The 27949-nt window shown below is 45.0% G+C and overlaps 1 protein-coding gene across 2 annotated transcripts in view; it reads right to left on the bottom strand.

Annotated features, from left to right (window-relative positions):
• The window catches only part of LOC126484319 (snurportin-1), a 106540-nt gene extending 78674 nt beyond the window's left edge, over positions 1 to 27866 (bottom strand). The window contains exon 1 of one of the 2 annotated variants that reach the window (XM_050107758.1): positions 27685 to 27866. In XM_050107758.1, coding sequence (XP_049963715.1) covers positions 27685 to 27803 — 119 coding nt within the window. In that variant the 5' untranslated portion in view covers positions 27804 to 27866. Of the gene's footprint in view, positions 1 to 27220; positions 27553 to 27684 lie in introns of those variants that run through there. The other variant, XM_050107759.1, reaches the window with a different exon arrangement.
• Between the last annotated feature and the right edge of the window lie 83 nt (positions 27867 to 27949).

Raw genomic sequence — 27949 nt, 5'->3', positions numbered from 1 at the left:
TTTGACATTCTCATTTGTCTCACTCTCATATTTATGAATTCTGCTATTTTCAAATTGTGACATATTATTTTAGCATTTTTAAAATTTTAGATTTTATAAAACCAGAATTTCACCACTAAAATTATCAGAAGAACAATGAGAATTTAAAACTTCTGAACACAGGAAGCACAGTAAATAACTACCGAAATAACTAGACATAAAAAAGATAAACTTGAAATATGCAGTTGATCACAATTAGGAGTTGACAAAAGTAACACTGTTGTTCAAGAAATTTAGGAGCTAAGATGAAAATTCAAACTGGAATATTTAATGCTTTAGACACATATTCTGCTGATCCCCAAAATAGACGGCAAGTGCCCATCCAAACAAACTACCTACTGATTAGCAAACACCTGCCTTCACCATACATAAGCTCTGTGCCCTCTATTATCAGGTGGCCTACTGAAATCTATACACTACCACACACGTGCTCAGTCAGGTCTCCCCCAAGGAGAACGACTCCATGCTTCCAATTTTGTTGTGTGCTGGGAGTATTTTGTCTCACCTTGGTGGGTGGAAGGCACTTAATGGCCAAATCATCAGCTTCACTGCCTGCAACTTCTTATTCTTTGCTTCACATCACAGTTCCTCCCCCTGCCCTGTGTCAACAGTGAGGTGGTGATGTTCAGAGGAGCCACACTCCTCCATAACCACTGCACTCATCATAGTCATTTTGAAAGGAAAGAATCTTTATTGTTGAAACGCTTCCCATACAGACAAATATTGTGATTTAACAAAATACACATTGAAACTTGACATTTAGGACAATTAATTAGTACAAGATTAGCTTGTGCCTAAAGGGTTCGATTACTCATTGATCAAGGCGCCAAAGCAGTTACAAGAGCCAATTAAAAATGGTGCAAGGTGCACAAAATACTGGAAAGAGATGACAAGACTATAACGGAAATGTGTAACGTCAAGCAATGGAACATTAAGGTTTTTTTTTTTTTTTTTTTTTTTTTTTTTTTTTTTTTTTTTTTTTTTTTTTTTTTTTAGGGCGCAAAACTTCTATGGTCATTAGCGCCCAGCCCGTGACGTAGGAAACAGGAAAAAAACGAAATTTAAAATCAGCAGCAATGGGAACAAAGTCATAAAATTTGAGAAACTAAAGGCAGAAGGAATGCTTAAAAATCCACTATAGAAAGGGGTTGGTTGTCCCCAAAAAAGCTTCAAATGACTGACGTCATTTCACTGTCACTAATAAACTGTAGAACGCGGTCAGCAGAGCGCGTGTCATCTGCTAAAATCGACGATAGATCAGGCGATAGCTGTAGACGGGAGCGTAACGGATTAAAATAGGGGCATTCAATTAAAAGGTGTCTGACCGTCCACAGCTGAGAGCAGTGGGGACAGAGTGGGGGAGGATCACCGCTTAAAAGATTTCGATGGCTAAAAAGACAGTGCCCTATCCGGAGTCTAGCTAAAATTACCTCCTCCCGACGACGCGTTCGGGAGGAAGAGGTCCAAGCGCAAGGAAGGGCTTTCACTTCCCGCAGTTTATTATGAGGAAGTGTTGACCAATGCGCATGCCATAAATGAGCAACTTGGCGACATAAACCGCTCCGTAGATCGGTGAACGGAAGAGACTGAATAGCTGGCCGAGGAAGAGAGACTGCAGCCTTGGCCGCTATATCGGCCGCCTCATTCCCACAGATACCAGCGTGTCCCGGGAGCCAGAGGAACGCCACTGAGACGCCCCCCAGGTGGAGCAAGCGCAGACAGTCCTGAATCCGGTGGACCAGAGGGTGCACAGGGTAAAGAGCTTGGAGACTTAGGAGAGAGCTGAGAGAATCTGAGCAGATTACGTACTGTATCCGCTGATGGCGGCGGATGTAGTGGACAGCCTGGAGAACAGCGTAAAGCTCCGCAGTATAAACCAAACACTGGTCGGGAAGCCGAAAGTGATTTGGGGTGTCGCCAACAATATAGGCACTCCCTACACCTAACGATGTTTTCGAGCCGTCCGTGTAAATAAATGTGGCTTCCGTCATTTGTGCACATAGAGCAGCAAATGCCCGACGGTAAACAAGTGTAGGGGTACCATCCTTGGGAAATTGACATAGGTCTCTGAGCAAGTCGATCCGGGGACGGAGCCAAGGCGGTGCTGTACCCCAAGTTGTCAAGAAGGTTTTAGGAAAGCGGAAGGAAAGAGAATGGAGCAGTTGACGGAAGCCGACTCCCGGGGGTAGTAGGGAGGAGGAGCGGCCTGCATGCCCGACATCAAAGGAGGCGTCGAAAAAAATGTCATGTGCTGGATTAGCAGGCATGGAAGACAGATGGCTAGCATAACGACTCAGAAGGACTGCCCGCCGATTGGACAGCGGAGGTTCAGCAGTCTCAGCATAAAGGCTTTCCACAGGGCTGGTGTAAAAAGCTCCAGACACTAAACGTAATCCACGGTGGTGGATAGAGTCGAGACGCAGAAGAATAGACGGCCGAGCAGAGGAGTAGACTATGCTTCCATAATCCAATTTCGAGCGCACTAAGGCGCGATAGAGGCAGAGAAGGACCACTCGGTCCGCTCCCCAGGAGGTACCATTCAGGACACGGAGGGTGTTAAGGGAACGCAGACAGCGAGCCGAAAGATAGAAAACGTGGGAGGACCAGCACAGCTTTCTGTCAAATATAAGACCCAAGAATTTAGCGACGTCGGAAAACGGAAGGTTGACAGGACCTAGATGTAAGGAAGGTGGAAGAAACTCCTTACGTCGCCAAAAATTAACACAAACGGTCTTACTGGGTGAGAACCGGAAGCCGGTTTCGATGCTCCACGAGTGGAGGCGATCGAGACATCCTTGAAGACGTCGTTCAAGAAGGCTGGTCCGTTGAGAGCTGTAGTAGATCGCAAAATCGTCCACAAAGAGGGACCCCGAGACATCAGGAAGGAGACAATCCATAATTGGATTAATGGCGATGGCAAACAGTACAACACTCAGCACGGAGCCCTGGGGTACCCCGTTTTCTTGGGAGAAAGTACGGGAGAGAGTAGTGTTCACCCGCACCCTAAATGTGCGCTCTGCCATAAATTCGCGAAGAAAAAGGGGCAGCCGACCTCAAAAGCCCCAAGAGAACAGTGTGCTGAGGATGCCTGTCCTCCAACAGGTATCGTATGCTCTCTCCAGATCAACAAATATTGCTACCATTTGGCGTTTCCGGAGAAAATTGTTCATGATATAAGTGGAGAGAGCAACAAAATGGTCAACGGCAGAACGATGCTTTCGGAATCCACATTGGGCTGGTGTTAAAAGACTGCGGGATTCCAGCCACCAAGCTAAACGGTACTTCACCATACGCTCCAAAACCTTACAGACACTACTCGTGAGAGAAATGGGGCGATAGCTAGAGGGGAGATGTTTGTCCCGTCTAGGTTTCGGAACGGGAACGACAATAGCTTCCCGCCATCGCTTGGGAAAGGTACTGTCGGTCCAAATTCGATTATAAAGGCGAAGGAGGTAACGCAGGCTATGGGTTAATAAATGCAGCAACATTTGGACATGGATACCATCCGGTCCTGGGGCGGAGGAGCGAGAAGAAGAGAGGGCATGTTGGAGTTCCCGCATGGAGAAAACAGTATTGTAGCTTTCGTGATTTTGAGAGGAGAAAGCAAGATGTCGCACTTCCGCTGCACGTTTCTTCGGGAGAAACACTGGCGGGTAATTTGAAGAGCTCGAAATCTCAGCAAAGTGCTGACCCAATGAGTTAGAAATTGCGATGGGGTCCACTAAGGTATCATGCGCGACAGTGAGCCCAGAGACTGGGGAGAAACTAGGCGCGCCTGAGAACCGTCGAAGCCGACTCCAAACTTCCGAGGAGGGAGTGAAGGTGTTAAATGAGCTAATAAAGAATTTCCAGCTTGCCTTCTTGCTATCGCGTATGACGCGACGGCATCGCGCACGGAGCTGCTTATATCGGATACAGTTGGCCAAAGTCGGATGGTGACGGAAAATGCGAAGAGCACGTCGCCGCTCACGTATTGCGTCACGGCATGCCTCGTTCCACCAAGCAACTGGGAGGCGCCGGGGCAATTCGGAGGTGCGTGGTATTGAACGTTCCGCAGCTGTGAGAATAACGTCGGTAACATGTGTGGCCGCATCGTCGACGCTGGGAAAGCGACGGTCATCGAATGTCGCTAGAGACAAAAAAAGTGTCCAATCGGCTTGGGCAAACTTCCAGCGTCGCGAGCGCATATATGGCAGTTGAGGCTGCAGTCTAAGAACACATGCAAAGTGGTCACTCGAGTGTGTATCATCAAGGGCGAACCATTCGAAGCGCCGAGCTAGCGGAACAGTACCGACCGCAAGGTCCAAATGAGATAAATTTGTCAAGGAAGCAGACAAAAATGTGGGGACCCCAGTGTTGAGGCAGACTAGATTCGCTTGGTGGAAGACGTCTAGCAATAGTGAGCCACGCGGACAAGGATGTGGAGATCCCCAAAGCGGGTGGTGGGCATTGAAGTCCCCAACCAGCAAATAGGGGGGTGAAGCTGATCAAGAAGATGAAGGAGATCAGCTCGTGCCATTGGTGTGGACGATGGAATGTATACCGTACAAAGAGAGAACGTGTATCCAGAAAGGGAAAGACGGACGGCGACAGCTTGGAAGGAACTGTTTAAGGGGATTGGGTGATAATGGAGAGTATCATGGAGCAAAATCATGAGTCCTCCATGGGCTGGAGTGCCTTCAACAGAGGGGAGGTCATATCGGACGGACTGTAAATGAGGGAGAACAAAGCGGTCATGGGGACGCAGCTTTGTTTCCTGAAGACAGAAGATGACCGGTGAGTAGGATCGTAAGAGGATCGACAATTCATCCCGATTGGCTCGAATGCCGTGGATATTCCAATGGATAATGGACATAGGGGGAACAGAAAATAGAGGAACGTGACCAAGGGTGCTGTCAACTCAACGACTGCTCAGAGCTGGCGATCGACAGCATGGAATGGCATTCAGTCGAAGGCAGAAGATCCTGATCCATAGGTTGGTCAGGAGCAGCTCCTGCCACCAACGATCGGCCAGTTGACCGGCCACCAGCAGTGCGCCTCGGCGACACAGAAGACGGCCGAGGGCGATTGCCGCCAGGTGGTGCTGTAGATGGGACACGCCTTGGCGGAGAAGGAGAGGAACTGTGTTTCTTCGTAGCCTTCTTGGAAGTATGATGTTTAGATGAAGGAGGAACCGATGGTTGTGAAGTAGCGGTACGTAAAAAATCTTCACGAGAATGCTCTTTTTTCGAAGACTTGGCGTCTGACTTTTGGGCTCGAGATTTAGCAGAACCCGACGAAGGGTGAGCCATAGAGTGGGCAGGCGAAAGTGGTGAGGTTGAACGGGCGATCTTTGCGCTGGCCGATCTGACGACCGTGGTACTAAAGGTGAGGTCGCAAGTCTGCGTGGCCGCCTCCTTTGTTGGCCGAGGAGAAGCAAGGACAGTGCTGTATTTTCCTTTCTGAGGAACGGTGGGCTGTCGACTGGCGAGTAACTTTCGAGCAGCAAAGGTCGACACCTTTTCCTTCACTCTTATTTCCTGGATGAGCTTTTCGTCCTTAAAAACGGGGCAATCTCGAGAGGAAGCAGCGTGGTCACCCATACAGTTGATGCAGCGAGGGGATGGAGGTTGACAAGCACCCTCATGGGCATCCTTGCCACACGTAACACATTTGGCCGGATTGGAACAGGCCTGGCTGGTGTGATTGAACCGCTGACATCGATAGCAACGCGTAGGGTTTGGGACATAAGGGCGAACGGAAATTATCTCATAGCCTGCTTTGATTTTTGATGGGAGTTGAACTTTGTCAAATGTCAAGAAGACAGTGCGGGTTGGAATGATGTTCGAGTCAACCCTTTTCATAATCCGATGAACAGCCGTGATGCCCTGGTCAGACAGGTAGTGCTGAATTTCTTCGTCAGACAATCCATCGAGGGAGCGGGTATAAACGACTCCACGCGAGGAATTTAAGGTACGGTGCGGTTCCACCCGGACAGGGAAGGTGTGGAGCAGAGAAGTACGCAGCAATTTTTGAGCCTGGAGGGCACTGTGTGTTTCTAACAACAGGGTGCCATTCCGTAATCTGGAACAAGACTTTGCAGGACCCGCAATTGCGTCGACACCTTTCTGAATAATGAAAGGGTTGACCGTGGAAAAGTCGTGACCTTCGTCAGACCGAGAAACAACAAGGAACTGTGGCAACGATGGAAGGACCGTCTGTGGCTGAGACTCAGTGAACTTACATTTGTGAGCAGACATAGTGGAAGGTGAGGAAACCATTGCGGAAGAATCCCCCATGATTACCGGCGTCTCCGATGGCGCGCTCCTCCCTTGTGGGGGCCCTCACCGATGGCACACCCGCCTTAGGTGATTGTTCACACCTCAGGTCACACCTCCCGACAAACGGACGGAGGTACCAATCGGCACTTTCGGAAGGTATCAGCTCGGGTAATCACCCCTCCCTGGGCCTGGCCGTTACCAGGGGGTACGTACGTGTCCTACCTGTCTACCCGGGTCGGGGAATTACGCGTTACCCCGTCACCGGCTACGCATGGAAGTGCATGGGTCGGCCTTCAGACATGCACAGGGAGGAAAAAAGAGAAGGGGAAAGGAAAGAAGAGGGGGTCTCAAACGCCGCAGCGGAGAAAAGGGCAAGGAGAAGAGGGAAGGAAAAGAGAAGGACAGAGGAAGGACGAGGACTTGCAAGTGTAAAAGCAAGGAATTGGGAACAGTTTCGAGCGTCCGTCTCTGGACGTAGGCACAAACCATACTCCCAGAGGGAGAGAAAGGGAAGGAAAGAGCCAGAGGTGAGGGGGGGGGGGGGGCGAAGATGGGGGACGGGGAGGGATGCGGAAAGGGAAGGGAAGGTATGCAGCCCGGAAAGGAAGGAGGGCCACATTAGCTCGGGGTCCCGTGCTCGCTACGCACGTGTCCACAAAAGAGTTGTGGACCCCCTGGGGGGAACATTAAGGTTGGCATGTACATCTAATAAACTACGGGAAGGAGCGTAAGAAAGTGACAATCTTTACGACTTAATGACTACCTGAGGAAACAAATACTGGTCAGCTGTTCTCAAAGAGTACGATTCATCCAGTGTTCTCCTTGGGTACCACTAGACACACATATTGTATTGGTTTACTTGTCTACAGCAGGATGAGGATTAATGAAAGAAACAAGATGACAGAATGCTGAGCAGAGCCAGCAGTGACTAGATCTGATATGGTCAACTTAGCTGCAGCCAGCAGGACAATAACGTCCTTGGCTAGTTGTGAATCTGACCATAGTGATGGCCCACAGGGCAGTTGGCAGCAGTGTGTCGAGGAGGCGGCACTGGTCGACATTGGCAAAGCTACTACCATAAAGCAGAATCAGCTAAAAAGGTATCTTGACTCCTCCCAGACTCTAGCACAACAGTCCTGTTTCCACAATATTGTTCTCCAAAGCTACAACCAAACAGCATTGTATTGCCAAATCTTTTCCTGCTCTTGTTTTCCTTTCCTGTAACTTACTCTTATTGGCCCATGCACTGTTAATTCTCCAACCAATGAGATGTAGCATTACAAACTCTTAGCATGCAATAGATTTTTTTTTCCATCCTCCAGTAAGTGCCCAATTTCTTAAAGAATCAAACTCCCATATATAAAACATCTTCAAATATGTAACTACTTTACAAATAAATTTCTGTCTTAAATATTTGGATTTAAACAGGCAAGTGATAAAAAAATTAAGAAAAGTGTGAAATTATGTTTAAAGTTTGCCGGAACTCGCTAAGTGGTCTCATGAAACACAAGATCAATACAAACTGGGTAATTCATGTTCCATATTAAGAAAAAAGCTAATTTTTCATGCATCTCAATATTTATAATGCAATATCTCCTGAACTATGTATGGTAAAATTATATAATTTTATAGGTACATTCACTGATGTATATATAGATACTACCTGCAAAGTGTGTTGCGAATAGAGTTGGCTGTAAAGAGGTGATAAATTAAAACACCATGTCTGATGCTGAAGTTTGACTGCTTTAGAGCGAAAATGCAGTAAGCAATAAACTTTTTTTTTTTTCGTTCCTGTGGTATGGTGTGTGTGGTGGTGTGGTGTGTGGTGGGCTGGGGTGCAGCGAGAAAAAGTTTTGTATAGGTCTGAAATTATGTGTAAACTTTGTCTGTAGTCGCTAAGTGGTCACATTCTCAAACTTGATGAATGAACCCCATGTATTAGTGTGCTGTCAATTATACTGCAGTAAGACAAACACACAGTTTCTGACTGTAATACTTGTCTTGTTGTGTTAAACTTATCATATTATCTTTTAATGAGTAGATTATAACAGCATTTAAAATTATCAAATATGGTTGACAATTATGTGAAATACTGAAATCAAATTTCTACTGCTGCTACACTGCAGTTGGCACTGAGTTCCAGGATAATATTTTAGTAATATAGATGCCATGCCATCTGTTGACAAACAGTTAATGGGAAGTTCCGAAATACCTACACCAGTTTATGGATTGAAAACAAACACAAATAGAGTTACCTGCATATTAAATTACTTCACTCCTAAGTTTATCACTACATACACACATTTCTGTCGTGGGAGTACAGAACTGCAATATTATTTATCACATACATTATGGGAAGTATATACAGGGTGAGTCTAACTATTGCCACCTAGAATAACTTCTGAAGTATGATAGTAGCTGAAAAGTTTGTGGGACAAATGCTGCATGGGACAACAGGGGCCACAATATGACGTATTGGTTTTTTGTTGCTAGGTGGGGTCTCGTCACGGATATGTAGGTCAACATGGTTTTTTGAAATGGGATGTTACAGTTTGGTACTTATTTTCTGATAGCGGCTATCGAGATGAATCCAATGTTGTGTAACAAACAGTAAGGTCTTTGAAAGTCAACGAAGGTCAAAAAGGTGACATGAACGTCCATTTGAAGTGATGACCATTGGTATCAATGCAGTACTGCAATCTTCTTATCATGGATTGAGTGGTATTCCTCATCACTTCAGCAGTTATCGAAGCACATGCTCTGACAACTCTCTCTCGTATATCGTGAAAATAATAAATATTCACTGAATACGGCATATCCATCTAACGTGACAATGACGTGTAAACACCATTCGACGATTTCGCAATACAGCACTAATAGGAACGGCAAGACTAGTATCGTCAAATCAAGCGAATGTGAATGCTGTATTCCTTTGAAGAACAAGTCGATATGCTTCTCATTTACGAGAATGCCAAGGTAATTCAGAGAGAGCTACAGACGTATATGCTGAAAGATATCCTCAACGTACTCACCCTACATGTGGTACATTTAAATGTGTGTACGATACACTGAGAACAACTGAATCTTTAACGCATTGGAAAAGTATCAGGCAAAGGTAAGTTACTAACGAGAAAATAGAAAATGGTACTCTTGCCACTGTGGTTCGAGATACTCGTGTTGGTTCACATTAAATCGCGAGGGAATAGGGCTTGGGCCAGAGTAGTAGTGTTCATGTTCTGCAGCACCATAAATTTCATCCTTACCATATCAGTCTCTACCAAGAATTAACTGGTACAGATTGTATGCATCACACTGAATTCTACCGATGGGCTCAACTTCAGATTCAGAGGGATGACACGTTTATGAATCTGATTTTATTTACTGATGAGACTACACTCCCAAACCATGGAAACATTACTTTGCATAACATGCATTACTGGGCAACTGAAAATCCATGTTGGCTGCAGCAAGTTGCACACCAAAAACCATGGATGGTTAATGTATGGCGTGGGATTCTGGGTGACAGAATTATAGGCCCCTATTTTATCGAAGGAAATCTTAATAGTAGGAAGTACACAACATTCCTGCAAGAAACATTAGATCTGTTAATGGAAGAAGTCGTCATCGTCATGTCCTCTTTGCCATGTCCAGTGACAGCGACTCCATCAGTCGTTTAGTCCGTATTGTGGTGGGCTCAGATGTAGATTGCAAAACTGAGCTTTGCTTTGAAGATCCGGTCACACGAAGTGCAATACAGTTTCCCAGTGGAACTATACTTATAGATGCAATTGGGCTTGGGCTTAGATTTGCGGAGTTTTCGGATCGGTGCAATGCAATCTCCTCCCAACGTTTGCTCGGAATGCCACAGGCTGTGAGGTGGCATTTGAAGGTGTCTTTATATCACAGGTGTTGGCCACCTTGCTGTCGCTTTCCACACAAGAGCTCTGAGTAAAACACTGCTTTGGGAAGGCTACTTTCGTCCATGCATATGATATGGCCACTCTATCTCAGTTGGCGTTTCATTACGAGAGCTTCAATGCCAGACGATTTCACGCGACGCAAAATCTCCATGTTGGGAACACGAGCTTCCTATTTCATGCAGAGAATTGATCTCAGACAGCAAAGATGAAAGGTGTCTAGCCTCCTAATGTCAGCTTTATAACAGCACCAGGTTTCTGAGGCATAGAGTAAAGTTGGTAATATTATTGCTTTGTAGACCGCAATTCTAGTTTGTAGTCTGAGATCGTGATTTCCATACTCGGCGAGGTCAGTTTGCCAAAAACTGAGGCTGCATTGGCTATATGAGCTGCAATTTCTGTTGTCAGGCTGTTGTCACTTCTAATTTGGCTACCTAGATATTTAAACTGTGACAAGTTTTCCAAATGTTTGTTGTCCAACTTAATACTGCAGCCGTCTGCATTGGAACCCTTAAGTGGTTGTTGAAGGACTTGCATATTGGTGATGCTTATGACTAAACCAAATCTTCTGCATGAGTCATTTAGCAGGATCATGTATGTTTGGAGAGATTCAGGAGAATTAGCCATCATGCATACGTCGTCTGAACAAAGAATTTCTAAGATAGATATTTTATTTATGCAACTTTTTTTCTGAGGCAAGAGATATTGAACACACTTCTGTCTGTTCTCGAGTCAAGACCCATTTGACCACTGCAGGCTTTGGTCGCGTCTCTCACAACAGCTGCGAAATAAAGCGAGAAGAGTGTGGGAGCCAGTACACAGCCTTGTTTTACAGTGCATGTCACAGGAAACTGGTCTGAAAGCTCATTTTCATGGTAGACTTTTGCCATCATGTTGTCATGAAACTGTCCTTTCAAGTTAATAATTTTGTCAAGGCAGCTGGTTTTCTTTAGTATAATCCAGAGAGCTTCCTCTGGGACTCGGTCAAATGCTTTTTCCAGGTCTACAAAGCAAATGAACAGAAGCTGATGTTGCTCTAAGCTTTTCTCTTGCATTTGATTGACAACAAATATGGCATCCGCTGCACCTCTGTTTGGGCGAAAGCCACACTAGGTCTCTGGTAGCACTTTCTGCAAGGTGCATCAGCCGGTTGTTGAGTATGTGAGCCAGGACGTTCCCTGCTGCTAAGAGAAGAGAGATTCTACTGTGAGAACTGCAGTCAGAAATGTCACCTTTACCTTTGTAAATCTTGCAAATGCAGGCATCTTTCCAATCTTGTGGAATTATTTCGCACTCCTAAATCTTTGAAATTAGAGCAAACTGTGGGTTCGTAATGTTTGGTCCACCATATTTATAAAGTTCTGATGGTAAGTTGTCTAATCCTGCTGATTTGTTATTTTTCAGCTTAGCCAATGCTGAAATGAATTCACTGAACGAAGGGGCATCAGCAAATTGTTCATCAACTGGCAGGCCTTCAGCTGATTCTATGTATGGATTATCAGTCGTTTGATGGTTGGGATTAAGAACGTCATCAAAATGTTCTGCCCACCCAGCAAGGATATCATTCTGTTGTGTCAACCGACAGGTTTTATCTTTGTCATAAACAGGTGCTATCTTCCCTGATTTTGGACCAAAGATAGTTTTCAGGCACTCAAAGAATCTGCCTGTTTGGTTTGTGTCAGCGTATGATTGCATTTCATTGGCTTTATTCAGCCACCACTTGTCTTTCAGGGTGCGCACCTTCACTTTCCGGTTGTAGTGTGCTACTTTATGCTTGCCAAGATCAAGACTGCGAAGAGATGCTCTGAAATCATTAACAAGTTTTTTGATCTCTGACTCTGAATTGTCAAACCAATCTTGGTTCTTCTTCTGAGGTTTTCCCAAGACTTCTGTGGCACATCTGTGCAGTTTTGTAGCACATACATTCCAGTGCTCATCTACAGAGGCAGACTCGTATATAAAAAGCCCATCACAACCGAATGCATCATCCAGTTTTGCTCTCATACTCTGATCATGGACCAAGATTTTGCAGGATAATTTAATGATACTTTGTGTGAGGCTTGGCGTGGTGCTTTCAAAGTTATGTTTAATTTGGACCTCACAAGTTGATGGTCTGTCAAACCCTGAGCACCTCTCATAGCATGTGTGATCAGTACTTCACCAAGATCTTTTTTCTGTACGATGACATAATCTAGAAGATGCCAGTGCTTAGACCTTGGGTGCATCCACATCGTTTTATATGTACCGGGCATCCGAAAATATGTATTTGTCAAACAGAGTTAAAATTCAGCACGAAGTTAAAAAATCAAGACCATTTGAGTTGCATTTTCCATTTCCATGGAGACCAATTACTCCATTCCAGGCACTGAAATCACTGCCAACCCGAGCATTGAAATCTCCAAGCAACAGGACTTTATCCGCAGAAGGAATGCCCTTAAGTACGTATTGGAGATCTTGGTAGAACTTTTACTTCTCTTTATCGGGAGGTGGCAGTGTAGGTGCATAGACACTGATCAGTTGAAAGTATTTCTTAAATGTTAGTTGACGTCTGAGCATTATGATTCTGTCGCTGATGCCTTTTGGAAGTTCCATCAATGAACACGCCAGTTTATTACTTATGGCAAAGCCTACACCACTTCCCGCCCTTTCAGTAGATGGTTTCCCACTCCAGTAGTAGGTGTAACCTCCGAGCTGTTCAAACAGCTCTCCGGAGTCACTAAGATGTGTTTTACTTAGGGTGGAGATATCTATGTTATATCTAGCCAACACTCTAGCAATAAGTTCTTTCTTTCTCTCTGGACATTGATTATGGTCATTATCCAGTAACGTACGTTCCAAGTACCAGTCATAAGATGTTTAATGCACGTATTTCCTTTACTAGTTTTTTGACCGAAGATTTTGGTGAACAAGTGACTGCGGTTTGCCACTTGCACTGAGCTGAGACAGGCTATGTTTAGGCTACCTTTTCTAGGCTCTCCCCGGATTAGGGAAGCAGAGCAATCCTAAATAGGGCTGTTTTGTTGTCTGACGAGCTGCTGAACTAGTCCTCCCATCCCTGTCAAGTTCCAGAACAACCATCACCGTCTGACTGCCTAATGTGCAGAGCATCAACTAAAGTTCGGGCACACCAAACTGTTGCCTCACCACCAGTGCTCCATCACCACAGGACTTTTTTAAAAAGACTCGTAGCCCATGAAATTTTGCCGGAGTCATCTGCGCGTGAATAGATTTAAGTGGACAAGCAGTTGCGCAGGTGCAGTACCTTTAGTAACAAGGAACAGAATGTGGTATCAACACAGTGGGAGTCCAGCACATTTTTCGCTGATGGCTAGAAATGAGTTGCAGAGACAATTCTCAAATTGTTGGATTGGACCCGGAGGAGACGTGTTGTGGCCAGTTCATTCGCCAGACTTGATGCCTCTGGATTTTTTTCTTGTGAGGATTCATAAAAGATATTGTTTTTAAAGACATACCAACTACACCTTAAGATATGCGAGAGAGAATAGTCAGAGCATGTGCTTTGATAAGTACCAATGTCATAAGGAATACCACAAGACTGCAGCACTAAATAGACATGAATGGTCATCACTTCGAACACCTTCTGTAAATGGATGTTTGCGTCACCTTTGTTGACCTTACTCTTACACATCACTGGATTCATCTCAAAGCCGGGTGTTGTTTTTTTTTTTTTTTTTTTTTTGGTAGGGTTCAAGAACGCTCAACTGCTGAGGTCATTAGCGCCCAGTCACTGGTATTAGAGCACATGAAATCTGCTAAAACTCAAGGGGATGGGGGGACACCAGAAGGACCTGACAAAGATGCAGATAAAATAAGTAAAAAGGTTAAATGTCTTTGGACAAGCCAGTTAAAGTTATAAAATGCAGAATACGAGCAGCTGCTCGAGCGGCATCAGCTAAAACATCCGGTAAAGTAGATGGCAGGGACAGGACAACACGAAAATGACTAAAACGGGGACACGACAATAAAACATGGCGAACTGTTAATGCCTGACCACAAGGGCACTGCGGGGCTGGGTCACCGGAGAGCAGGTAGCGGTGGCTAAACCGGCAATGCCCAATCCGCAACCTGGTCAGAAGGACCTCCTCGCGCCGAGATGGTCGGGAGGATGTTGTCCAAGCAGTTGGGAGCGGTTTTACTGTCCGGAGCTTGTTTCCTTGGAGGGATGACCAAGCATCCCACCACAACGACACAAGCCTCTTACATACATCCCCACGAACGTCAGATGACGGAACACAATGGGAGGCTGGCCGAGGCAGGAGGACTGCAGCCTTGGCTGCAGCATCCGCAGCCTCATTCCCAGGCACTCCTACATGTCCGGGAACCCACAGAAAGCTGACAGAACCACCATTATCAGCGAAAGAATGGAGGGACTGCTGTATCCATTGAATCAAGGGATGGACCGGATAGGGAGCTCCAAGGCTCTGAAGAGCACTGAGTGAGTCAGAGCAGAGTACATACGATGAATGGCGGTGGCGGCGAGCATACTGAACGGCCTGATGGAGAGCAAAAAGCTCGGCCGTAAAGCTGGAACATTGGTCGAGGAGCCGGTATTTAAAGGTGGCGGCCCCGACGACAAAGGCACAGCCGACACCATCGTCAGTTTTGGAGTCATCGGTGTAAATAAAGGTGTGACCGGCAAGTCGAGCACGAAGTTCGACAAACCGTGAGCAATACACTGCAGCCGGAGTACCCTCCTTCGGGAGTGAGCTGAGGTCGAGATAAATATGAACCGGAGCCTGGAGCCAAGGTGGTGTCAGGCTCTCACCCTCTCTGAAGGTGGTAGGGAGGGCAAAATCCAATTGTCGAAGCAGGCGACGGAAGCGGACTCCGGGGGGCAGCAGGGCAGACACATACAACCCGTACTGACGGTCGAGAGAATCGGCGAAGAAGGACTTGTAAGAGGGGTGGTCGGGCATAGACAACAGCCGGCAGGCATACCGACACAGCAGTATGTCGCGCCGGTAGGTCAATGGTAACTCGGCAGCTTCAGCATAAAGACTCTTGACAGGACTAGTGTAGAAGGCTCCGGTCGCAAGACATATCCCCCGATGGTGGATGGAGTTGAGCCGGCGTAAGAGGGATGGCCGAGCGGACGAGTAGACGAAGCTCCCATAATCCAGCTTCGACAGGACAGGACAGTGCGATCCGCTCCCCAAGATGAACTGCTAAGAACTCTGAGGACATTAAGGGAACGTATACAACGGGCTGCCAAATAAGAGACATGTGGAGACCAACACAGTTTCCTGTCCAACGTGAGCCCTAGAAACTTAGTTGTATCCACGAATGGGAGAACAACGGGACCGAGATGTAAGGATGGCGGAAGGAACGCTTTACATACCATCTTCTCTTCAGAGAACCGGAAGCCATTTGCTACGCTTCATGAGTAGAGGCTGTCTAGACAACGCTGAAGGCAACGCTGAAGGCAGCGCTCCAGGAGGCATGTTCTCTGGGCACTGCAGTAGATCGCGAAGTCATCGACAAAGAGAGAGCCTGAGACATTAGGTGGAATGCAATCCATAATTGGATTGATCGCGATGGCAAAAAGGGCTACGCTCAAGAAGGAGCCCTGAGGCACTCCGTTCTCCTGGAGGAAGACGTCGGACAATACGGAACCCACACGTACCCTAAACTTTCGATCCGTTAAAAAGGAATCAATAAAAAGGGGCAGGCGACCGCGTAGGCCCCACCTGTGCATAGTGCGGAGGATACCTCCTCTCCAACAGGTATCATAAGCCTTCTCCAAGTCGAAGAACACGGCTACCGTTTGGCGCCTTCGCAAAAAGTTGTTCATGATGAATGTCGACAAGGTCACAAGGTGGTCAACAGCGGAGCGGCGGCGACGAACGCCGCATTGGACATTAGTAAGTAGTCGTCGAGATTCAAGAATCCAGACGAACCGAGCATTAACCATGCGCTCCATCACCTTACAGACACAGCTTGTAAGAGAAATGGGGCGATAACTAGAAGGAAGGTGTCTATCCTTCCCGCGTTTGGGTATAGGAACAACAACGCCGTCACGCCAACGCATGGGGACTTGACCTTCGGTCCAGACGCGATTGTAGGTACGAAGAAGGAAGCTTTTGCCTGCCGGAGAAAGGTGTGCCAGCATCTGAACGTGAATGGCATCTGGCCCCGGAGCAGAGGACCGGGACAGTGCAAGCGCACGTTCGAGTTTCCGCATAGTAAAGGGGGCATTATAAGTTTCCAGATTCAGCGAGTGGAAGGAAGGTCGCCGAGCCTCTTCTGCCTCTTTCCTGGGAAGGAAGGCAGGATGGTAATGGGCGGAGCTTGAAACCTCCGCGAAAAAGCGGCCAAAGGCGTTGGAGACAGCCACAGGATCAACAAGGACCTCATTACCTGAGGCCAGGCCAGGTACTGAGGAGTGGGCCTTAATGCCCGACAGCCGGCGCAGGCTACCCCAAACGACGGAAGAGGGAGTAAAACTGTTAAAGGAGCTCGTGAAAGAGGCCCAACAAGCTTTGTTGCTGTCTTTGATGACTCTACAGCATTGCGCTCGGAGTCGTTTGTATTCAATACAATTCGCCAACTTAGGATGGCGGCGAAAGGTGCGTAAAGCACGTCGTCGAGCACGGATAGCGTCCCTACAAGCCTCGTTCCACCAGGGGACGGAAACGCGACGTGAAGAAGAAGTAGTATGAGGAATGGAACGTTCGGCAGCATTGATGATAACAGCCGTGAGGTATTCGACCTGACTGTCACAACTGGGAAAATCGTGGTCCGGAAAGGTCGCCAGGGAGGAGTAAAGTCCCCAGTCAGCTTTCAGTATGTTCCAGCTCGAAGGACGTGGGGATGGGGTGTGGTGCAGGAGACGAACGACACAGGGGAAGTGGTCGCTCGAATAGGTGTCAGAAAGGACATACCACTCGAACCGACGGGCAAGAGTGGTAGAACAGATCGAGAGGTCCAAGTGGGAGTAGGTATGAGTAGAGTCCGAGAGGAAAGTCGGGGCGCCGGTATTGAGGCAGACAAGATTGAGATGGTTGAAGACATCCGCCAAGAGTGAGCCTCTTGGACAGGATGCAGGAGAGCCCCAAAGGGGATGATGGGCATTGAAGTCGCCAAACAATAAGAACGGCGGGGGAAGCTGAACGATCAGGTGCATCATGTCAGCCCGACTAACAGCAGATGACGGTGGAGTGTAGACGGTACAAACTGAAAAAGTAAAAGCAGAAAGAGTAATGCAGACAGCTATTGCTTGGAGTGGGGTGGTCAATGGGATGGGATGGTAATAAACATCGTCCCGAACGAGCAACATGACCCCACCATGAGCTGGGATACCGTCCACAAGGGTGCGGTCATACCGCTCCGAGGTATAGTGGGTAAAGGCAATACGGTCAGTCGGGCGCAACTTGGTTTCCTGGAGACCAAGGACGAGCGGACAGTGCAGGCGGAGGAGCAGTTGTAATTCCTCCCGATTAGATCGAATACCTCTTATGTTCCAATGAAACAACGCCATCGCTAGTCAAAAGGTTGGGGGAACGAGACGGGGGAAGAGCTGGTCACCTCGACGGCCGCGGAGGGCCAGGTTGCGAGGGAACAACGCTACAACCGACGGGAGGCGGATCCGGTTCCATCGACTCGTCGCCAGCTGCGGCCACTGTCCCTGGTTGTGTAGGAGGGGCCGCATCATTTGCTGACGAAAGGCCGGCGGAGCACCTGGCAGCAGAGCGTCCCGGCAAAACTGAGGACGGCCGGGAGCAGCGACTCACGGATGGAGCGTCAGACGAAACGAGCCGGGGTGGAGAGGGGGATAGAGACTTCTTCTTGGAGGCCTTCTTGGAAGGCCGAGGAGGTACAGGGATGGTGGGCTGGACCCGAAGAAGGTCCTCACGCGCGGGGTCCGTTTTGGAACGCCGGACCTCAGAAGCTGGGGTCCGGAACGTTTCCCCGATGGACGCCTGAGAAGAGGATCGCTTCTCAGGTGGCGTGGGGGGAGGGGGAGGGGGGGGAGGAGGAGGAGGAGGAGGAGGAGGAGGAGGAGGAGGAGGAGGAGGAGGAGGAGGAGGAGGAGGAAGGGTGGTCCCTGGGGCAGAGGGGGTGGGGGCCACGGGGGAGGAGGATTTGGAAGGGAGGGATTTGGGAGGCGGAGGCAGAGCCCCCTGATGGGCGGAGGAGGCGGAGGGGGGACAGGATAGGGGTGAGCATACCGCGGAAGGAGTGGACACAACTGAGGCAAACGAAATGGTCAATGGCACGGGATGGAGGTGGTCGTACTTCTTCCGGGCCTCAGAATAAGAGAGCCGATCCAAAGTTTTGATTTCTTGTATCTTCTTCTCCTTCTGATACGCGGGGCAGTTTGAGGATGTAGGCGAGTGGACGCCAGGACAATTAATGCACCGAGGTGGTGGGGTGCATGTATGGTCCTCACGAAGAGGACATCCACAATCGCCACAAAGGGGCTCAGCCTCACACCGTGACGACATGTGCCCAAAGCGCAAACACCTAAAACAGCGCATAGGAGGCGGGACGTAAGGTCGCACGTCACGCCGGTAGCACATCACCTTTACCTTCTCCGGGAGAACGTCCCCCTCGAAGGTGAGGATAAAGGCCCCGGTGTCGATGCGACGGTCTTTGGGGACGCGCTGGACTCGCCGGACGAAATGCACGCCTCGGCGCTCCAGGTTGGCCCTGAGCTCCTCATCAGATTGTAGCAGGAGGTCACGATGAAAAATAACCCCCTGCGTCCTATTTAGTGCCAGATGTGGGACAATGGATACTGGGATGTCCCCTAGGCGGTCGCACGCCTGGAGCGCCGCCGACTGTGTGGCGGAGGTGGTCTTTATAAGAACGGACCCTGAACGCATCTTGCCGAGAGCCTCGATTTCCCTGAAGATGTCCTCAATGTGCTGAACAAAGAACATGGGCTTGGAGGTGGCGAATGTCCCCCCATCGGTTCGAGAACAGACCAAATAGCGGGGGAAGTACTTCGCCCCAAGCCGGCGGGCCTGTCCCTCCTCCCATGGAGTGGCCAAGGGGGAAAGGGCAGGAGAACCAGGACTAGAAACGGTACCTTTTCTTTTGAAAGACTCGGCCGCAGAGCGACCTGATACGTGTTGACGTTTCATCTGCGAAACGTCCGCCCCGATACCACCCACTCCGACCAGGGGCTCTCCCCACGGGCGCCACCCAGCCGCAGCAAGGGCCACCTGGCAGGATGACCATTGCCGGGAGTCCTGTTGCCCCAAGGAGACGGGCATCTACTCCTTGGCCGACGTGGGGAGGGTGCAGCTCAGGTATCGGCAGTACGATCCCTGTGTTGTCAGGGGGCTACAACCTAGAGGGTACATGACGACCCCACCACAATGGGCTGGCTACCGTGCTGGATTTCTGGTGCCATGGAAAGTCCATCATGATTGCTGGGGCAGATGGAGATGCACTATGGGCGTAACTTGGACAACCCATCAGGCGTTTAGGCCCAATTTGAGGAATAGTGGGTATGGTTACAACGCCGGTGCAATGCTGAGTGCCAAGGTCTTAGTGCACTTAGGACCAGTGGTACACCACGTAAGGTGTCCTTCCCCAAAAGGCTCGTACTTCAGTAGAATTTTGAAAAATGGAGGTCAAACCCCAAGGGGGACCATCACATGGAAGGCCGAAACGGTTGAAACTCCTTTTAGTCGCCTCGTACGACAGGCAGGAATACCTCGGGCCTATTCTTACCCCGGACCCGCAGGGGGAAAGGTAGAGGGTAAGGAGTCATTCCAATCCCGGGAGTGCAAAGACTTACCTTAGGGGGAAAAAAAGGTAAGTCTTTCCGCTCCCGGGATTTGAATGACTCCTCACCCTCTCCCTTAAAACCCACATCCTTTCGTCTTTCCCTTTCCTTCCCTCTTTCCTGATGAAGCAACTTTGGGTTTCCAAAGATTGAATATTTGTGTGTTTGCATGCTTTTTTATTGTGTCTATCAACATACCAGCACTTTTTCGTTTGGTGATGTTTTGACCCCTCTGCTGGGATCTTCTTCAGGATCTTGTGGTGTCCACTGTAGATTGGGCAATCAATATACAGTGAACCCCACAAGATACTGAAGAAGATCCCATCAGAGGTGACAAAACATCAATTTGGGGGGGGGGGGGGGGGGGGGGAAGAAATACGACAAATGACACACTTACTGTGCCCAATTTCTCATTTAGTTCTGCAAGTGTCTCATACACCATTTGATATATTTTTTCAGATACTATAGCTGTCAGTAGTAGTGACACAATGACTGCGAGGGGGGGCTTTGCCAGCTTTCACTATAAGTAGGGCACCAAGCAGAGGCACAGCAATCAACACATGAACCACTGGCCGCTATGTCACATGTTATGTCTGGATCTGTACAAAAGAATGGAGCAGGACTACAACTGAACGATTCAATTGCTTTCTGTGTTAATGATGATCTTTTCATCTCTGGCTATCTATTTTATGACTTTCTTTGCTTAGGGATTTGGTCATACATGGATTACTCTTTTTGTTGGTTTTACTGGCACACCTTGCACTTCGTTTGATCTGTACACATCTACAAATACAACGTCACCAGTGTATATAGCATACATGTCTCTTTTATTAAACAAAGAGTGTATGACAACAGTAGGTGTGGGGACAGATCATACACATTTGTCAATGATAGCTGTCACTGTGAAAACTATGGGATGTAATGTAAATGATTTAGTAAATAAAACTATCATATAAGTGACGTCATATTAGCACAACGTGGTTATGTAGTTGACATTTATTCTCCGTTTCCAGTGCACGGGGACAGAAAAAAAAAAATACTTTGGTTCCCTATTTCTTCTTGAGATTATTAATTTTTTTTTTTGCTATAATATCGTAATTTCTGTGATTCTTTCAATACACTTGTGAGGTGCACACATGCATGCACGCATACCCATGCACACAAAACAGAATTTAAAAAAGGGTGAGTAAAACATGAATAATCCCATTCTGCAAGTAGCATATCATCATCTTAGCAGACAATTGGGCATGGATGGCTATTGCTTCTAGAGTTGGCTTAACTTGCACTCTAGATCTCGATCACTGAAAGTGTTTCATTCTACCAGTGTGCAAACTCCTCCATATGGCCTCTCAGTATTTACTCAGCTTTTGCAAAAGACAGGTAATTTCTGACATTACGAAGACAATGTCCTTCATATATCAACTCCTTTATAGCAACACATAATGGATAACTGGTCATAAGATGAAATCGCTCTGCTAGGTGGTGGTGATAATTTTTTGCTGTTCCACTGAACTAATGTCAAGGCAGCAATGATTGATGTTATTTTCCTGGTTGTTTCTGCACCTCCTGCGAGAATACTGTAATTACATGGGTTCCTCAACATTTAGAGTGGCAGAATGATCAGTTACAACAAATAGTTCCAATTTTGGTTTGAATTTTTCTCCTTTTTCTTTTTGTATGTGTGAGGTTTCAGTTCTTACTGGAATTAAGCAGTTTTAAATTCTGGATATGATGATGATTGGGCTGTCCTACAAATTTACACCTTTGGTTCTTTCAACTCCTAGCTAGTGTCAGGCCACAGATCTACTTTGCTCTGGGTGAGCTCCTTGGTTAGTGTCCCCCGACCTGGCAACTATGGACAAATTCTCTCCTAGTGCAGCTCCCTGCTGGTGCCATAGGGCTGGAGGCTAAGTGTGGTTTATTCTATGACTATGGCCAATATAGCAGGATATAGGACATCTGAGTTTCAAATAGTATTAGATGGAGATTAGGCACAATGGTTGCAAAATTTGTTGTTAGGATGGAACTGTTCATACTTCATTCTGGCATCAAAGCACAAAAGGCTATCAAATGTTTCATGTTACTGCATTTTTATTTATTTCTTGGGTACAGGACTGACTGAACTTTCATCGTGCTGCCCTGGATAATTAACATAACATTTTAAGGTGTAGCAGAGGGTGAGCAAAGGCTGTTCACATGAGCTATCTTTATGTGGTGCTCTTCCACAATTTAAACAAATAGATTCATTCATGCAGCGACAGAACATATATCCAAAATGCAAGTGCTGGAAACAACTCATCACTGGAGGAAGATGAGGTTCGACATACCATCTGTACATCATAACTAACATTTTCAGGTACAATCCTCTCTTTAAAAGGAAGTATAAATGCACCCACATCTATCTGGTGATTGCCCTTTGGACCACTCTGTGTGACATGCCAAATGGACTTGTCACCATAGGTTGGCATGCAATTCATCGTCAGGCTGAAGTGTAAAATTTCCATGGAATATAATACCTTGATTCATATTCAGCTTTCTATACAGGGTGTTTCTGACTGATATGTCTTACAGTGTATTGCTACTTCGAAATGCATACAACTGTGTAGTCTTTATCCTTTTGATCAAGCGAGATCCATTTCTCGTCTCTTCTAATGCAGCTACTTCTTCAAACTTTTCCTCAATATGTTTTGCAAAGAATAGCGATTTTGTTGTTGTAAAAGTATTTCCACTGGTTCTAGAGCAGACCAGTACTATATGAACTGTTTAGTTCTATTTCCACCACTGTTACTCTTATTTGGTATGGGTGTCTCTCACTTGAGTGGTATTCTAGTACGGGTTGATGAGAGTTGGCATCCTGATCTGAGCTGCTGGAGTTTACTATCATGTGTGTGTGAGGTGCGCTTGCTTATGTGAATGAATGGTGTGTGTGTGTGTGTGTGTCTTTCTTTTCCTGACAAAGGCTGTGGTCAAAAGCTTATGTGTAAGTGTCTTAATTGTGCCTGTCCATAACTTTGTGTGTCATCATTATGATAGCAATCTATCTTTTTCTATGTTGTTAAGAAACTGTGCAGATCTATTGTATTTTCCCAGCATCCTATCAATGAACTCAAGTCTGTCACATAGTTTACTTATGAGAGACTGAGTGATCATTTCATATGCCCACAAATTGTTACACTCAAGTATTCCTACGAGTTGACTGGTCCAAACTGTGACTCACTGATGTAGCTGTCCATTTAGTGAAGCAGGGCAATTCCACAGTTACGGTTGTTACATGTACACACCTTAAAATCAGGAAAAATAATGTAAGGAAAAATATTTATTGAATTTAATATTGAAAACTTAAGGCTTACATTATATTTCATCTTAGAAATGTTGATACTGGAATTGTTTTATTGTTCTCCTGGCTATTAATCAAAAAACTAGTGTTACGGGTGTTACCAAAAGTAGACCTGGCCCCTGTTATGAGTTAGGGAATTCTCTAATTTCTGCAAACTTGATGAAGCTTTTATTCTTGTAAAACACCTGTTAAGAGGTATTGCCCCAAATTTTATTTTGAAATATAAATTTTTATTTTTTTTGGACATCATAACTTAGTATATATATATTTTTTTGGCTGTTACGAGTGTGTTACATTAAATGTTACGGGTGTTACATAGATGCATCAGATTTGATTCTTGGAGGAATAAATTTACCTCTTACAATTGCAGAAGTATTGTAGTTTATTTGGAATAAAAGTATGTGCTTAAGGAAACATATTTGAAAGATAAAGCTATTTATTACACAAAAAAATTTGTTACAATTTTATAGTACAACTAGGCCAAGATATCGTTACTTACTTAACATTTACCTCATTTTGTAGGCCTAATAAATTTATGACAAAAATGTTTTCTTATTATTGATTGATTTAAAAACTTCATTTAATAATCTTTTTCCGCAACATCCAACTCAAAATTGAACTCTTAGTACAAACGGTTACCTTGTTTGATTTCTGGTGTTGTTACCTTAGATAGTACTTGACTGAATTTCAGAAAACAAACATCAGTTTCATCTAGTTTAAAAAGTGTTTTACCTTTTCCTACTGACTTCAGAAACATTATTTTCACATCCTCCTCTTCATCAACCTCACTCTGGCAGATTCCCAAGTAACAGTATTGAGTTTTGGATAGGGTTGGCTTCTTTTTGTCACTTGGACTGTCAACCAAGACAAATAACCCAAATTTTAAATCAGACTTTTCAATTTTATTAGTTAGGTTTAACTCACAAGCACTTCCAATATTGTCTTGTGATTCAGATAGTGAAACAGTCTCCTGATCAGAATCATCAGAACTGTACACTTCATAGAAGTTTATGCATCTTTTGCATGTAATGTTTTAACTTTGGCCTCCTCAGTGCTAAATACTGACACCCTTGTCATTAATGACTCTGCTGTTTTTGAAACCAGAAAATCAGTTGTGTTACAAGGCCGAAAGTGATGGCAGCCCTGGATTTGAGGAATTGCTTGTAAATTTTTCCACCTTTCATCCAAAATAGGAATGTTTGGAGGGCAGCGTGGAGGGTAAAAATCATAGAGGGAGACCAAGAGATGAATACACTAAGCAGATTCAGAAGGATGTGGGTTGCAGTAAGTACTGGGAGATGATGAAGCTTGCACAGGATAGAGTAGCATGGAGAGCTGCATTAAACCAGTCTCAGGACTGAAGACCACAACAACAACAACAGGAATGTTATGCTCCACTGTTATCTTATCAACCCATAGTACCTTAATTTTAGAAAAGCTCAGAGTGTAGTCATAAAAGTCAATTGCGTTGTTAATAATAACTTTCCTAGATCTAACAGCTGTCCACACGCTCCTCTTCAGTGCACCTCCAATGCCATCCATGGCTCCTTTACCATGTGAACTGGCAACAAAATTCCACTCAACTGTCAATCCGAAGTCTCTCTCAAAATAACATAGATTGGACAAAGTATATTTATTTTTGAACTGCCCAGCACAGTTGTTAGAAAATATAAAAACTCTTAACTTTAGGAAACGCTTTTTTAATGTCTGTTATAACAGTTTTAAGAGAATTCCACACAAATATTTTGTGTGTGAAAGGTCATTACTGATGACTGCATAGGACCTGACTTCATGGTTTGCAAACTAAATGCAGAAAGTGCACTCTGTACCTCATCTTGTGAAATTAGAGCATAATTCTCTGCAAAGTCCATTTGAAGAACACATTCTTCAGCGTCAAGGATGTTTTTTCTTTCCTTTGATGAAATCACTCTGCTTTATCTTCACGTAGCAATGTTTTTTAAACTGCGGCAATTTGTCAACCAGGCATCATCGCAGCTCCCTGAATGTTCACTAAGACAAGGACGATGTTTCGCATCATTTTCCCATTGCTGCCAGACAATCTTTTTAGTTACGTCAAAGCCTTCTGGGATAAATTTGCTCAATTTAATTTGACATTCCTGGCATGACCCAAAAACACAGTCTTCGTTCTGTGAATTACAACTTAATTCGTTCAATAATTCCTTGTGATTGCTTGGAACAGCTTTGCTCAAAGACTCAAGTATGCTTATGAAATTGTAGGCTCTTATGAATGACTAGAATTTGCCTCAATAAGCAGTTTACTGGGCCTATATAAAATTTAAAATTGAGGTTAGCAATATTGTTGTCCTTGGGAAAGTTAGAATGGAAAACAAACTATATGTAATCTAAAGAATTTTGGGCTTAATTAACTTTTTAGGAGAACATCAGTTGATTCAGGTTAATGCCCCAATTAACTTTTATCATGTAGGTGCAGTGCTTAAACAAGTGTATGCAGAGGAATAAAAATTTTTGTTTTCAAGCTTAAAACTGTTTTCATATGTAATAAACATAGTTAAAAAACTTTTTCTATACATAATAATACCCTTTGGTTATAATTTAAATGTAGGGCCTAGGCCTACTAAAGATGAAGGTGGCATTAAACCTTCAAGTTACGGGTGTTACGCATGTGTTAAGTAACACCCGAAACAAAAATTAGTAACACCCGTAACAGCTCTAAGAATGTTAAATAAGACTTCAAAATGCCATGTAATGGTATGATATTGTGAAACATGTGCATAACCTCACTTTTACAGAAAGGTATTGTACAGAACAAATTTACTAGATTACAAATTAAACTTTTGTATCTTTTTTGTTACGGGTGTTACAAGTTGCACATATATTATAAAACTAAGAAAATAAAGGATGCAATTAGCTTAGCTCAACAAAACGAATTATTGTGAGCTATAACAATGTTGACTTCAATATTCTTTGCAACAATAGAACCATCAGCCACAGATAACACAACTAATACTCATCTGGAAATAGCATAAAACATACCTCTCTGTGGTGCCATAGAGTAGTGCACTTTAAACACTTAGTGAAGGTAGAAATTTAATTTTTTCATAGTCATGATTATTTTGCAATGAACAAATGTACTTTTAATTTGGCATTTTTAAGATTATATTTGAAATATTGTCATTTTGTCACAAAGTCTCTTTAACATGGAATGACCCAGCACACAATTACACATTGCCAGTCTTTGACCACTTTGAAATCTTATAAATTTCTGACTGAACATTTTTCAGATAGTGCTTCATAAAAGATGATTCACATGTGGAAGGAAAGGTCTGAGGTTGCTATTAATGTACAACTTGAGCAGCAAAGGACAAGACTGCTCCCTGTAGCAACTTCTACATCAATCAATGGTTTTCTATTCACAATAACATGCTGCAGCTTTCCTGTCTAAGAAACGTCAGCACAGTCAAATTTCATCTGATGCCTCACATGATAGTAGTTTTGATAGTAAATGTTGCTGTGGTTGGGCAAGTCAAATGCTTTTCGGAAGTCAAGAAATGCTGCATCTACCCGATTGCCTTGATCCATGGTTTTAAGGATGTTATGAGAGAAAAATTTGAGTTGGGTTTCCCATAAATGATTTTTCATAGTTGCAGAACTAATCAAGGTGTACACTAATAAAAAAAATAAAAATAAAAAAAACAAGAAAATCTTAGAAGCTTAACCTAAACGTGTATTCACAATAATCTATTACTATATTGCTTAACAGTACTTGGGGTTACACCATCTAAATTTAGTCTAGTAAATGAGAAGGAAAGCTACTGCTTTGAAAAAATGTAGTATGCTTCCTTCACCATATTAAGTAGCTGCTGTTCATCTCTTATTGGTAGGTAAATAGTTACTTGGATCATATTGGTATTTTTCAATAATACTTTACCTTCACCAGTAAAAACTGAGTTCTGTTTACAGAACATTCCTTGTACGCTGCTAATAGAATATTTAAATCCCTGAAACTACATAGTTAATCTGTTAAAAAAGTGGCTTATTACGTAAGTTTCTAATTTTCCACTGAACTTATTGCGATTCTCAATTTCTTTCTTTATATTAGATGGCAGGCTTTGGAATACCTTAGCACCAGAATACGTTACTCCACTCTGAACCCTAAACAAGAATGCAAAGTGTAGGCCTGTAAATTATTTTCGTTTCTTGTACGGTATTGTGAGTGTGCAGTTCACAGTCTTACTGAAAGAAGTCTACGCACCCCCACTGGATTCACTAGACTAAGCTCTAATACTACACTAGTCATTGCACGTAAACAGCTGATGTAAACTGGCTGTGTTGGAACCACTTCTTCACGTCCAGACAAGTAATGTTTTGTGGTTAAAGAAACCATGAAAATACCTTTTCTGTTCATGTAATAACAGCTGTCGTCTTTCTTCTTGATCTTTAACTTTTGAGCGAGCCTTATAATAATCTGCGAATTCTGACGCGACTTTGGGTGATTGCGACACCTTGTTCATATTGACCGCTTTCTCCCATACCAACAAACACTGAAAACTGAACACAGAATCTCCAGCAGCCGAACTCACTTGGCGATAGTGTTCTATTTTTTCCATGATGACAATTTTGCAGCTATATGGAAAACTTGATTTTGTTTATTTTCATG

Source organism: Schistocerca serialis, chromosome 6, assembly GCF_023864345.2.
Source record: "Schistocerca serialis cubense isolate TAMUIC-IGC-003099 chromosome 6, iqSchSeri2.2, whole genome shotgun sequence".
Classification (NCBI taxonomy): Eukaryota; Metazoa; Arthropoda; class Insecta; order Orthoptera; family Acrididae; genus Schistocerca; species Schistocerca serialis.
Note: the sequence above shows the minus strand (reverse complement) of the source record. Positions and strands in the feature narration are given on the sequence as shown.